General features: G+C 34.0%; 1 protein-coding gene across 3 annotated transcripts in view; it reads right to left on the minus strand.

Annotated features, from left to right (window-relative positions):
- LOC127831768 (carboxypeptidase D-like) overlaps positions 1–13,835 on the minus strand; it is a 54,210-nt gene extending 40,375 nt beyond the window's left edge. For 2 of the 3 annotated variants that reach the window (XM_052356810.1, XM_052356809.1), the window contains exons 1-2: positions 13,659–13,835; positions 10,961–11,055 (exon numbers count right to left, since the gene is read on the minus strand). In XM_052356810.1, the coding sequence (XP_052212770.1) occupies positions 10,961–11,055; positions 13,659–13,821 (258 nt within the window). In that variant the 5' untranslated portion in view covers positions 13,822–13,835. Of the gene's footprint in view, positions 1–1,787; positions 3,194–4,164; positions 4,339–4,842; positions 4,984–10,960; positions 11,056–13,658 lie in introns of those variants that run through there. The other variant, XM_052356811.1, reaches the window with a different exon arrangement.
- Between the last annotated feature and the right edge of the window lie 2,220 nt (positions 13,836–16,055).

Consider the following 16,055-nt stretch of genomic DNA (forward strand, 5'->3'; position numbering starts at 1 on the left):
TAAAACAAATCTATATAATAACTGCTCCATAACAAATAAAGTTATCAACTGAAATTTGATACACGTAGAAATATTTATTATATACATACTTATGGAAATATTTCAGATGTAACACATGAAAAAAAACATGTTGATGTTCAAATAAACATCTTTAATTACCCCACCCACCTGTTACCCATGTTAAGTACAGTCCGTGGGCACCTCCCGTGTGCAAAAAAGAGTGAAAGCTAATTTATATATCAATTTTTAGGTAAATGTCTGAAGTGTAAGAAAATTTTGGGTGGACGTGCCGCGTGATGGTACGGTTTTTTGTATTATGTAATTGTGTTTGGTTGCCATGGTAACAGTTTCGAAATACTTCTATTTCCAGTTTAAGTGCTAAAAAGGTCCCATAATCGTTTTTTTATTCTGGGTTTATGATATTAAATTACTTTATCACAAAAATATTTTAAATGAGATCACACACACGCTATTAATGATGGTAAACTGTACTAGTATTCGGATAAATTGAAATTGGGATAGCATTCAAATTACTGTTGACTATTGCATACGTTTTTGACATAGGAGACACACTTTTATCATAAGTAAGGTTTCAAATATTAGATTGACAAAGAATCAATGGGGTTAATTAATTAGTTATTGCATAATTTATAACAAATGTGTGTAAACCTGTAACAGATAAAAGTAAATGGTTGTATAATAATCACCTTGTAACAGGGTTGGCATATTGACTGGTCAATTAAGTATTGACCAGGCTGGCGGTCAATACCCGGTTAAAACCGGTCAATACTGGTCATTACTGGTCAATAATGGTCGATTGAAAAATGTAGCATTTAAACATCAAAAGGAGCTCTTTCATATTAAATCAATAATTATTCTGTAATTGATTAACTTTTTTAAAAGTTATTTATTGTAAATAAAATCTTTAAAGCTGTAAAAAATACTTCTTTATTATTTATGGAAACGGCCTCAAATACATAAGGACTGAGGCAATATCTTTATCTCAGTGTATCACATATGTTACTAAAGCATTATTACTATTGTAGTTACCACAGTATTCCACTTATCTATTGATATATCTATTTGATAAGCAGATGGACAAACAGAACTCTTTTGTTTTCTAGGGTCATAAATTTGGCCCCTAAGCCTTAATTGGTAATAAAATGCATGCAGTGTTATGTCTCTCATATTGACAATGAAACAAATCTGCCCTTAACCCATTCCGTGCGAGAACCTAATTTTAAAGGCCTTTGCAAACAGTTTGGATCCAGATGAGACAGAACAGAACGTGGCGTCTCATCAGGATCCAAACTGTTTGCTATTATGATAGTATTCTTTGTAAAAAATAGAAGAAAATGCTAATTTTAGAAATTCTGCAGACGACATTTTAGCAGACGACATATTTCCCAGCATGCAAAGGGTTAAGCTATTTCATATCACTCACACAAAAGGAGATTACTTGCTATTAATTAAATAGTTACTTCTAACTTGTCTCCTTTCTGTATTAAGAGGGTTTCTTTCCTTTCATATTTTAAATTTCAATTGGTATTCAAATGAATAAGCAATCAAAGTTCTTGATTTTGACAATAAAAAATGTTTTCCAATTGTGGGTCTACTCTAGACTCTTCTTTTCAATTATTTTTTCTCTTAATAATTATTTCTTATTATGTTTTTTATTTTTATATCAATGGAAAATAAAAGATTTTTTGACTATTTTGACTATTTTGTTTTAAAAGTATTTAAAGAAATCTATGCAAGAATACATGACAAGTAAGGACTGTGTCAAAAAGGTGCCATTTCAAAATTGGGGGCAAAGTTCAATCGACCAGTATTGACCAATAATGACCACTTCGGGAGTATTGACCAGGGCGGTTTTAACCGGTAAAAACCGCCGGTTAAAACCAAGGGCGGTCGATTGGTGCCAACCCTGCCTTGTAATAACAATATAAAACTATGGAAGAATACAATACTTCATTTATCAACGGTATGATTAATGCAAACCATAGCTTGTGTACATAACTGAGCTGTTATCAAATTTGACTAAGAGCCATGAACACACATAACATTTTACACCATAAGCTTAATACAATACAAATACATTGCGTTCAAGCTATAATCAATGTAAAATTTACATATCAACATTGTGCATGAACTACACATTTGCACTGAATATATGACAAACATGAGTACATATGTAACAGAGTCAGTCAAATATATGATATATAGCATTATATTTTTTGCATTCTAAATAATCAAAATACAAAAAAAGAAATATAACTTGAGTCACCAACAGTCGGTCGTCATTATTTAAGACTATATATATAACTTAATATTTATAACATAGAAGAAGATGTTTAAAGGAAAAGTTAACGCACGCACGACGGACACAGGATCATGACATAAGCCCTGCTGGCCTTAGGCAAGTGGAGCTAAAAACAACATTGAATACAATAAGCGGGGCAATAATGTTTCACACACCATCTGTGGTTTAATGCACTGCCAAAAATATCTTACAACTTAGGTGAAACATGAGAAATACAACTGACATAAGAATCACAACATCGAGAAGGAAAAACAATTTCATAGCTAATCTATATACAAGATGCAAATTACAATTGGTTAGATGTCAGGCAACAAATAACTCGCTATTGCACATATTATTTTCTCTGATTTTGTTACTCTGATTTGTCCGTTTGTAACCTCTGACAGGGGGCTCCTCAAACCACTCAGTCCGTTTCTTTTTGATTCAATACTCAAATGTTTAAGTCGCAATCCACTTCCTGCAACTTTCCTTGTAACACCTTGACTTATAACTTATATGATTTTATATTTGGTAATATTTCCTTTAACATTTTTAAGTATCTAAAAAGCCACAAATATTTTGCTGAAACTCAAACATTTTTCCACAAGTATGGACAGCATGGAGCAACACTTTACAATCAAATACACTCTATGTTATGCCCAACTAAAATTTCTGGTGAAAATTTCTGTAAGAATGTTATAACATTTGTCAATGCAGATTTGATGGGGACAGCTGTTACTTTATGTCCCTTAACAAGCATAGAGTCGCCAACAACTGTCACTCCAGTTATTTCTGACGCTTTCAAGGACATCTTCTTCTCAGGCATCACATATGTTGAAAACTGACCAGTTGAATGCACTGCAGCTATCTGAATTATGTGAGAAGTACGCTCTGAAAAAACAAAACAAAAATTTTACATAGAAATTGCACAAATTCCATTTTAGCTCCATTAATCAGAGAGCCTTGGGTCGCTCGCCCAAGTACAATGTAAATTTCTTAAAATACTTTTGCAGGGTTTAAAATAAACATAACAGGACAGGACAGGACTTATTTTGAAGCTTAATTTGAACAATCGTAGAAGAGGTTCCTTTACATCCATTCTCTATGCATTGTGGTTTAAGAGAGTTTTTCAGTGGAAGGGTTATTGATCGGAAACAATTTTCACACTTATTGTGATCTTGACCTTTGACCAAGTGACCATAATTTAAATAGGTGTTATATACTGTCCAATCCCTATGCACATGGAAAGTAAAAAGCCAATCCGTGAGAAAGTTGACAAATTATTGATCGGAAACTAAATGATCTACCGACAGACCATTATCCAGCAAAACAATATTAACTCTCTCTTCAGAGGGGGGGCATAATAACTGTTATTATAAAAATTGAAAGCTCTTTTCTTCGATTCATGGATATATCAAAGTAAGTTTTTGGCATCTTATTTATTTATAAATCTGAAGAAGCGAAGAGAAGAGTGTTTAAATTCTTAAATGATGCACAATAATATACTATAGCCAGTTGTGGGTAATGTAACATTGCATCATCTAAGTGGTATTTACTATCATTTTATCAATACAGATTAAGAATGATTTATTATATGAAAGCAAAATGAGAAAATAGTCTGAACATAACTCTTGTTGCAATTCAATCATATGCTAGGTTGACCAACAATTGACACGATATCTCACATCGAGTTACACAGCAGTAGCAGGTTGAATTATGTTACACATGTAAGTAAATATGTATACTTTTTAATAGAAGTTGAATTTTGGAGATTTAGAGTACCTAAATACCTGAATTGGACCAAGATAAACATCTGTATGTGCAACACTGTGAATAAGGAATATGTTAAAAATAAACTTTACCTAACCCTCTTGTTTCCAAATCAAAGAAAACAAATTCCTTCCCAGTAGTGTCTAGCCCTGCTGGACCAGGCTTGGGTACAGGTGGCGGTAAAGTTGTCACTTCAACATCTTGGTCCTCTATGTTTGAACTGTATGTTGGTCCCGCTCGTACATCTTGCACTGTCCTTTGAATGCCTGAACAAGAAAACAGAATTTCAAATTGGAAAATGTGCTTGCACCTTCATGGGTTATCTCCGATTTTTATTTAAAGAAATGATTACACAGCACATTAATGCTTTTACAATAATCAATTTACAAACATTAGCATATGCTTTAAAATGTGCCTACTACTTTGCATATATATAATTGATGGATCTATTGAAACAATCTCAAACAAGAAATGTGTCCACACGACACGGATGCCCCATATTTCAACTTTGTAACAATATAAAAAATAATCCATACAATTGTAAGAAACCCAGGATTTCACATGGCCATGTTCGAACTTGGTCTAGACACAGCTTCTGACCAAGTTTGGTGAAGATCGGATGAAAACTATTTGAATTAGAGAACAGGCACGAAAAGTATGACGGGCTGACCGACCGACCCACAGACAGTTCGAAAACTAAGTCGCCAATTTGGGGCATACACATGAAGAATACTGTGTTTTAAAAATAAAATGCCCATAATTAAAAATACCGTTCCAGTTTTTAGTCGTATGCGTCGCTGTTTTGCTGCACGAGCAACAACTATAGCCTTTCTTTTTTTGTGCTGAAGGTCACGGGGAAGGGCCAGTTTCGATGTGAAAGTCCCAGGTGAAACACCCAGTTTATGATTTACCTGAAACAGATTGCAGTAAATGACAGAACAGTTTACAATCCACAATGCTAGAATATGCTTATGCCGAATAAAATAATATGATTTAATGTCAATAATTTACAAAAGTTTGATAATTTTATAAGACCTAGAGATCTACATACACACAAATAATAATTAATTTAAGCCCTTTATTTTCAAAACCAATACGTATTTGACGAATTGAGAATATTTATGTTTTGTAAACTTGCAAAATTTCATTTTTATTACCGGTATTAATAAATAGGGCTCCAGGAAGAAAATAAACTTATGTCACTTTAACCCTTTCAGTGCGGGAACCGAATTTTGAAGGTCTGTGCAAACAGTCTGGATCCAGATGAGACGCCACAGAACGTGGCGTCTCATCAGGATCCAAACTGTTTGCTATTCTGATAGTATTATTTGAAAAAAAATCGAAGAAAATGCTCATTTTAGAAATTTAGCAGACGTAATTTTAGCAGATGACAAATTTCCCAGCATGCAAAGGGTTAAAATTAGTCAAAAAAATTAGACGTAAGCTACCCCGCTTACGTCTAAACGGCTACCGTCGTTTTCCTATAGCAAATTGAGTTCAACTTAAACTTCAGTTTTTCTCGTTAAATCTTTGCTAATGCATAAAATTATCATTAATTAGACATAAATGTGAGCGATTACCTCTTAAATGTGTAAAAATTGTGCTTTTAAACCACTTATGTACATTTTAAAAAATAAACATACACAACACACGAAGTGTGTTTGTCGTTTATAGAATTACATTGAATTATATTGAACGAAATTATTTTTTGAATAGGTTACACATAACCAATTGTTGTTGTACAACAAACCACATCACTTTTTAGCTTTCTGTACTTTTTAAATAAATGAAACCTATATGTGTGTGTTAAAACTACCAGTTGTATCACGAAGTGTATATTGATAGGAGATGAATCGAGTATGTGACCCTTACCGTAGTAAATTCAATCTTGTGCAAAAACTATTCATCCGATTTTATTGGTTTATACGTTATCTTGTTGCTTATTAATTCCTCTTTCAAAAAATATACGTTTTAGTATACTCCCGTTGCTATTAATGGATTTATAGCGAGATAAACACAAGAAATACACATTTTATGTCTTACCACCGCGCGTTTTACCGTGTTGTTGCTATCGATCTTGTACAATTAGCGTACAGCGAAGCGCCGAGGTTATACATTTTGATGTACCCACTTACGTCTTTTGTTGAATTATAGTTTCATTTCTCGGCCGATTTTGACAAATTATATATCATTAGAAAGCTTACGTTACGTAGTAAACAGATATATGAACATATATTAAGTTTTTCTTCTGATTTCGACAGCCCGGCGAGTTATAACTTTAACTTTTGCAAATATCATACCGTATTGGAGTTTTAGAATCTAGATTTACGGTTGACATGTTCGTACTTAATACCAATTTGTAGCGTTCTTCTGATTTCGACAGCCCGGCGAGTATTAACTTTAACTTTTGCAAATATTATACCGTTTTGGAGTTTTAGAATTACGGTTGACATGTTCGTACTTAATACCAATTTGTAGCGTTTATATTTGGAGTTCAGTTTTAAAAATTACATCTTGCTTAGGAGAATAGAATTCTGTATACGATAGAAAAAAAATTTGTTTAAAAAACGAAAGTAATTAAGGAATGAAGGCGGAAGAAAGTAGCGCGCGTTCCTAACGCACTGAACTGATGCTACGGTCTTGGCGATTATGCTTTTGTTTAGAAACCGGCCATTGAATTTCCTTTGCCATGATTATTATATTTTTTATGGAATATATTGTGGTATTTTGTTCACGAAACATATCAATAAAGCTTATTATAAATAAATCTTAATAAATTAACGATTTCAGCTCTTGTTTATAACAAAGAAAGGGTGATAAATTTATGATGAAACAGCGTATATAGCGGACCCTCTCGATTTTATTCGGCTTTGCATGCATACTTGAAATAAAATGGGTGTCAAAAACATTAATCGTTTGCTGTTAATTATCAACGAGGGAATTATGTATAATTATATGAAATGTTATTTACCTTAAATTATCAATTTATTAAAGATTCTTGAAAATCACAGTCGGTGTTACGCGGGTCATTTCGTATTTTGACATCAGGGCATCATGTCCAACTATTCAAAATCAGATTTTTTTTCACTGGGACGATGACGGCTTAGATTAAGACAGGCAGACATATAGTTTATTCAGACTTATACAACAGTACATCGTCTTCAACTCAAATATATAAATTATTTTTAGAAGAATTGTTAGGTGATTACACATATAGCAGTGATGATTCTGAGAATGTTGCCATGTTCCTTATCCGTGTAATCTAGAGTCCGTGGTTTGAGCATTTTTATCGCGGTGTTCAACAAAAGATATCTCAATAATCTTGTTTATTGATAGATCTGTGGTTTTATTGCCCCTGTGTTCAGCACAAACCAATTATCTCTTTATGATCAGATACTGTGCCGACCAATACTAAATAACACTATGGTGTCATACGCCACAGCAGGGACATATACTTGTGATCATGGAGTCTTAGTGCAAGACTTTAAAAAGTATGTTGTTTCGCTTGCGGTTGTTAAAGCCAAAACGGGGCTTCCCAGCTGGCACAGCTGCTACAGCTGCTGATATTCGGATCTGAATACCTAAACTTATTCAGACCTTATTCTTAACCGTTGCGCGTTTTACGATATCGGATTTTAGGCGGGAATACAACTCAGTGAAACTATTCAATTTCTTATACAACATTAAGCATATTAACAGTTATTGAAATTAACAATATCAGCGACATCTTTTTAAAGACTAAACACGTTTTCAAGTATCGAATTTAACATGTCAATAAAATATATTAATACCAAAAAAGGTTTCATTTAATATTGTTCACATTAAACCTTTAAATGAAAGTGTCGCTTTAACTATTTTCCGTGTCTTATTAAGCCGCGAATCGTTTGCTAAAAACAGCTAACAAAAAGGGCTACACGTTCTAATTCTTAATGAAATACAAAAATAAGTATAACATAATTATTAACGTCCATAAACACACAAGGCAAGATCAAAGTTTTAATGGAAAACTAATATGACATTCCACGTAAATTATTATTTTCGTCTAAATCGAATACTATATGTAGAGAAACAATGTATTTATAACCGACCAATGAGGTAACATTATGCAACTTTCAATTTACACAGTGCTATATGGCCACAATATGGAATTTGAACAGTGGTAGTGTTTTAAGGTCTGGACTATCATTACTTGTAAGTTTGTATAAACATTTTTCTAATGCAATTAGTAAAATAATGTTTACATTTTATGTTTAATAATTTATTGCATGATTATTCTGTGCTGTTATATGAATTTGATGCCGTTAAAGCTTCCGACATGAATTCATGTCGGAACGATGCTATTGCAAAATAACGTTAAACGATATGAGGTCGATGAAAATTTATTTTATTTTCATATTTATAGGAGTAGGTTAAAATATACATGTTTAACTAAGGACAACCAATGAACCATTCACATTCTACTGTAATTGTGTTTACTGGCAGTAAATGATTAATCAGACAAAATATGAAGGAAAAATATAGCAAGTACAATAAAAAAAAATGTATGCATGTAGACTACACAGGAATAACATGTACTTTGAGATAACTATCTGAATGTATTCAAAAGTAATTTAGACAATAAATCATGATATAATGCACCAATGTACCAAAAAGACAAAAAAAGTCTTACCTAATGCAAGCTTTGTGTTCATGTCATAAACTCTGTCATGTTTTCGTCCAAAAGCCACATTATTGATGGCACCACAATTGCTACACTGACACTGTATTTCCAAAACATATGCCAGTCCGAAATCCCTGCTTCCTACTGTGTTAAGTAAATTCATGGGCACTTGGCAAGAACTGCATGCTGAAAGCGATTCGGCCAACGTGTCGAGTTCAACGACACGTCTACTAATTTTCCAACTGGCATCGCTGTTGTCACATGTGGTCACGCTTACCGACGATCCGATAGAAAAATCGTCAAAATAACAGTGGTCATATCGGAAATCTTGATTGTCGGTGGAAATAGTATTTCTATTGAAATCCATATTGTTCTTTGAAACGTTTTAAAAAAAACTTTTAAGTTTCGTTTTGTATTCCGATTTATATCCAAATTAGATATTTTAAATGAAAATTATTAAGCCAAGTATCTGATTCTCATTGTTGACACATTATCGTTTCGTTATCAATAGACGCTTGTATTTGCACAGAAAATAACATCTACAGCGTAAGCAAGCGTTTCATCGATGTCGATCACGAAGTGACGTCAAGCAATCGAACGCTTGGTTTAATTGCAGTAAATCTCGAAAATATGTAAATGCCGAAAATTTATAGGCGCATAATCAAAACAGTAAAACTAGAATTTTCACTCGTTTATTCCAACCTAATCTTTTGAAACCGTGAAAATATTTAATTTTCACGATATAGAGAATCAATTACCGTTAAGTGGAAACGATCGAACATCCTTAAATAGGCTAAAATATATCGTTTGTTCTCTCTAACATCTGCAAATAAATAGAATAGCTCAGGCTTTAATCGTTTACATTTTTTTTGTTTATTATACATTATACTCAAGTTTGTTTCCAGTTGTATAGTATATTCAAAGAAAGAAATCTGTAAAATTGCTTTGAAACAAATGTTTCTTCATAATTATGAATACTTTACTGTTTTTAATATTTCAATTTGAATGAATTATGATAAAATCGAACACTCAATCTGGAATACGACACAAAAAGTGTATGGTCTGCATCGAAAATTAAAATAGTTGAACATGTGCATTGATGCCAATTCCTGTAATTATCACCACCTCATGGCCATTGGCTTCATCTCTATTGGAAAAATAACACATTATCTATCACATCGTCAAGAAGCCATGTTATTGTGCATGGAACAACTTATACATGTTCAACGGATTTGTTTGATGTTGTTAGCGATTTCATTGGGTGGAACTTTGCTCCTCTCACAGGAAAATACATCGATTTTCTTTTTAAAACGTCTCCATGCCACAACTTATTAAGGTCATCACGTTTCCTATTGGATTGTTTTTATATGTGGATAAATTAAGCATCGCTGAATCGCACTTACTTGCTGGATTTTAAAAAATATTGCGAAATTTGTAGATTTTTTTTAACAGTCACTCACTTTGCAGAATTATCATTGACTTAAAAAAAATCCGGTCATTAGCGCCACTTCGGAAGTAGCATTGGCTTATTTATCAATGCATCGCAAAAAAAGAGGTCGCGCTCGTGACTAACGACCGTGTTATACAGCTTCCGTCGTTTGGTTTTTAATGGCATCCGACAATCTCAATGCAGTTTGGATTTGAATGTTCCAACATACAACACAAAGGTATAGTGCTGTGGTAGCTACTTACACATTTCTCTGATCCATAACACGAATACACCGCTCATTCTTTCTGATTGTATGTGTATTTGTCGCCAGGGAAACGAAACTAATTACGTCAGATAAACATACGTTTCACAGAAATGGACCAATATTAAGTTTTGATCATACTTCTTTACTTTGTCGACCCTTAAAGTCATTATTCAAGGTTAGGTTACCAGAGGGGGTAATCGCGTGACAAACGATATGGCGACGTAAATGTCAGGACAGGTCATTTTCGCTGTGCAGTGCGTTTTATTACTGGTATTAAATGTTTAAAATGCCACTCAAATTTCAGCCATATAAACAAGAAAGTGATAACCGTTAATTTCGTAGTAATATCCGCTCTGTATCTCCACTTTACTCGCTGCGAATTTCCTGACGTCGCTATCTTGTTTGTCACGTGACTACCACCTCTTGTTAACAGTTCATCAGTGTAATACTAAGACAGTGGATACTGCTTTATCAAAGCGATATCGAAAAGAAATACCTCAGAGAAAGGTCTCATGACATTTGACGCATAGATACCTCATTGCCGTGCATATTTCCGATGTACTTCACGTGCGGTCGAAGATCGATATTGGAAAACATGCTGCCGATCGCCAGTACCCACAAGTCCTCGCCTAGAGGGACAAACAGAATCGGGCCGCGCTCTGAGATTTAAGCAGACAGACAGACAGACAGACGGACGGACGGACGGACGAACGGACGGACGGACGGACGGACGAACGGACGGACGGACGGACGGACGGACGGACGGACGGACGGACGGACGGACGGACGGACGGACGGACGGACGGACAGACAGACAGACAGACAGACAGACAGACAGACAGACAGACAGACAGACAGACAGACAGACAGACAGACAGACAGACAGACAGACAGACAGACAGACTCTTAATTCAGACTTATACAAAAGTACATTGTCTTTATACACAAATAAACACAAATATTATTTTCTGACACCTGACTTCGTATAACAACAAAGCTTTATATAACATAAATAATCAATTTAAAATATAAAAACAAATAAACACAAATAAACACAATCGATAGTTAGAACACGGAATTTCTATATAGGTGGTGATAAATCTATTAAACGGTATGATTAAGAATGGTATATCTTATAACCAAAGTTTAAAAAAAATATATTTACCGTACATAAATTAGAAATAATTAATTTATCACATGAAACTAATAACATGTGGAATTTAAATACAGACTGCTTAAGATTAAATTTAATCCGTGATTAGCGCTGTGGCTGATGGGGGGCGAAACCTTCCCCTTTTATAGAATTGTTCGTTTAAAGGAAGTCTCTTAGCCAAGAAAATCCAGTATAGGCGGAAAGTGTCGTCCCTTATTAGCCTGTCCGGACTGCACAGTCTGTAATGGCACGTTACGCACATGCATACAGAGCTACTAATGACAACTGGAAGTTAAATAGTAAGTGTGGTTACCAAGCATCGAAGTCATATAAAGTTTTATGGTGACAAAGCAGAAACTTACTTCAATGAAACTCAAAAGTACTCATGTGTTTATGCAAAACTAAATAGCATTACTTCATACTGAAATTTACGTTAAACCGTAACCGTTTTAATAGTTTAGCGAATTAAAGAATTAAAGTACTATATTCAATTAACCATTGTATATCGTTTAGTTCACAAAGATTTGAAATGTAAATGCATAGCTGTCAAACAAGGGGACCCTGATCCACAAAAGTAATAATAATAAGACACCAAACACGACGCAATCTTGTTAAATGGACATGTAACTGTTTGAAAGAAAGTTTCATGGATACCAAAAAATAATGTAGGAATAATATGCTAACAAGCGAAACGTCACTACCGACTGAAAACAGTTATCAAAAAGGCAGTTGGTGAATGGGAAATCATCAATCAATTTTCGTATGCAGTGCTTTTCATTGAAAAAAGGAAATACGTCGTTTTAAAAACCTAATTTTCTAAATGTAATGGTCGACTTAATATTTGCGGGTAAAATATTGCTACCAAAGGTAAAAGCTTCGAATCCCAGGAAAGGACACATTTTGTTTTTAGTTTTCTTGATATTGTCTGTATTAGACAATTTAAATACATACTATTAAATACGTATAAAATATAAGTTAGATACTACTGTCATTTCTAGAAAAAATTGACCAGTTCCTTTAAATTGACCGACATTCTTTAATAATGCGACCAATTGAAATTTATAATAATAACTTCGTGTACGCAATATTAATAAGACCACTATTAAGGATTGTTTTCGTTTCATATCGGAATTTCAACGAGATTTACCTACGAAACACAAACGAAAACATATAACCGTGCTCTATGAAAAGGGGGTTTAATGCATGTGCGTAAAGTGTCGTCCCAGATTAGCCTGTGCAGTCCACACAGGCTAATCATGGACGACACTTAACGACTTAACTTGATTTTTGCTAAGGAGAGACTTTCTTTTAATTGAAAATTTCATAAAAGCGGATAGTGTCGTCCATGATTAGCCTGTGCGGACTTCACAGGCTAATCTGGGACGACACTAAACGCACATGTATTAAGCCACATTTTCACAGAGCGCGGCTCAAATTAATTCATTTACCTTATGGCCTATGATTAAATTACGTTTTTATTGTTTTTATTTTATTATGACCATATTGTTTTACAATCATCTTAAAACCTCATTAAAGATTAGCCAGATGTGCGTGAATCAAATGATCACACATACTATTGCCTTAATTGCTGAATAAAATCGTTATTTTAGTGTTTAATAATGTTTCTTGAACAAACACAGAACACTAACATGTCGATAATTAAAAAAGATTCCTAATATATAAAACTTGAGCAGGTATTTGTATGTATTTTTTATATAAAGGATGTTTGGTGAAAATACATGTGTGTGTATTTAAATGATAAAAAATGGCGACTCGTTTTTCTATCATTTAAGAGATAATGATTCAAGGAAAAATGCCTCTTAAAACAAACCAAAATAAGACACAATCTTCGAAACCGGGGCTTAATGCATGTGCGTTAAATGTCGCCCAAAAGTAGCCTGGGCAACTCCACTTTTATGGAATTAGTAGTTTAAAAGAAGTCTCCCCTAAACAAACAACCAGTCTAAGCCAAAGTATCGTCAATGATTAGCCTGTGTGGAAAGAACGGGCTTATCTGGGAAGTAACTTTAAGCATATGCAATAAGGCCCTTTTTCACAGAGTTTAAATTCAAACCCTACCTTGAACACTTTTCCCAATGCTGTACAGCTTGGTGATATCCGGGTACTTGTTGTTCACCTCCCGGAGATATGACGCCATTGCTACGTTACCATGGTGGATGTGTAACAGGGCCATAGTCCCGCCAACCATTGTTAAAAGTAGCGCCAAGAAAAACGGACACATTGCTGCTGTGTCCGGATCTGCAAACAAACATTAAATGAAATGCTTCATTTGTGATGTATAGGAACGATGGCGCTGCCTTTTACATACATGTATGCACAACAAGAGCCTTGCGCATCAATAGCCATACTTATGCTTTTCGTTTCCGTACAATAACCAGGGGCAACACTTACGCTTTCATAGTAGTTTTAGTTTCAAAAAAATCTATTCTTAGAGAAAATCCAGTTTAGGTGGAAAGTGTCGGCCTACATTGATTTGTGCATATGTCGTTTCGTTTTGTGCATTTTTCATCATCTTCTATATTAATCAGTCTAAAAGACATAATTTTCTTACGTGCAATATCATTTCGTTCTTTCTAAAAACCAATGTGTAATATTATTTTGCCAAATTGTTCGTCATGAACTAACTTGTGTATAAAACACGTCGTTTTATAAAGTAATATCGTCATTAGTATACATGTTGTATGTGCATAAGTCAAGTTGGTAAGTTTGTTTTCCGCGTTTGTCTATTCCTCATCATTAGTGAATGTTTATTTCCATGCCATCACACTTGCGTATTTTGCATTTGGCTAAACAGCAAATGTATGCCTAAAAGCTAATAAATGTTGTTGTTGTTGTTGCTTATTTTATACTGTCCTGCATCGTGTCCTTATGTGTATTTGTCATAATGTTATGTTATTTAAAAACGAATTATTTGCTAATTTCACTCAATTTATATAAGCATCGTTTCGTTCTGTAAATTTGTAATTATTTCACTTTGATACATTCAGTTGTTCTGTTCAAAGCATATTCAGTGATTAGACTGATCTTTTTGTTCTGTATTTTTGCCATACTGTTATATGGATATATCCGTTGTTTACACCAAGCACAGTTTACCATAAGCATGTTGTACCATAGTAGAGGGGAAACTAGGCTTCTGGGACAGAACCGTTTCCCTTCCGTTTTCCTTCCGTGTCCCAGGAAATTCTATATATAAATGTATAGGTAAATAATATCTTTTTCAAGATATTATATATCCTTCCGTGTCCCAGGACATTCTATATATAAATGTATAATATCTTTTTCAAGATATTACATATTTCCGAAAGGTCAAGCTCGGGGCAGCATCCCATTCGCAAACGCGGCGGCTCGAGGACTTTTGACCACTACCATTATTCGTGCATTTTACAAAAATAAAAATAAAATGAAAATGACTTAAGTATTTTTTTTACTATATAAAATGGATGACAAAACGGTACAAGAATTGATTCAACGGCGTATTCAGCAAATTGAAAATCCACCACCAAATGAGCATCTAAATAAATTTTTACAAGACTTAAAATTGACACAAAAATTATTTAATTGCAAAATATGCAAAAGCCATAAACCTGTTAAAAACAGTTGGATTTATGATGAACGTGTTATGGATTTAGTAGATTTTAAAAAGGATTAAGGTCCATTTCCAAACCCTCACTTGGGTATGAAAATGACTATTACAAGTCTATTAGGTTTTTATTGTCAACCCATGAATTAAACGATTCGGGATATCCAAGCCACTTGACTAACGACTTGTCCCCGCGTTTTCTAATAACTTTTTCTATTCTATATACTTCTTGACTTGTTTTGTGAAGTTCTTGTTCATAAAACGTACCCTGTATTTCCTCATCATTATAATCAGTGATTTTATACGTTGGCGGATCTGTATATTGAACTTGTGACACTGTAAACACCTCCTCAGTCCATCTCGGTGTATATCCTTTTTCAAATATTCCCTTTTTCTTAGTTATTCTTACCTTATCGCCGACTTCAAATATTGGCTTACCGTACTTTTGTGGGTGTTTGGAGTACAAATTTACCCAAACAACACTTTCATTTTTTTTATCACTAGCATCATCAGGTGTCATTTTGATTGATGAATGCTTTGTGTTGTTATAGTCATTGACCATTTCATCTAAGACATCAACATATTTTTGGTAGAGTTGGCTGAAAAGTATTTGAACATTTTTTCCTTCATTGTTCTGTTCCATCGCTCTACCACGGAACTTTTCTCTTCGTTTTCTGTGGAATACAACTCGACTCCCAACGCCATAACGTTTTTATTGTAGAACTCCTTTCCTTTATCGACCCACAACTTTTGAGGTTGTCTATTTTTAAATATTTTGTTAAATGCTTCAGCAACCTCAACTCCGGTTTTACTCTTTAATGGAACAATCCATCCATATTTTGAAAATACATCAATAACTGTTAGCAAGTATTTTA

The sequence above is a fragment of the Dreissena polymorpha genome, chromosome 5 (assembly GCF_020536995.1).
Source record: "Dreissena polymorpha isolate Duluth1 chromosome 5, UMN_Dpol_1.0, whole genome shotgun sequence".
Classification (NCBI taxonomy): Eukaryota; Metazoa; Mollusca; class Bivalvia; order Myida; family Dreissenidae; genus Dreissena; species Dreissena polymorpha.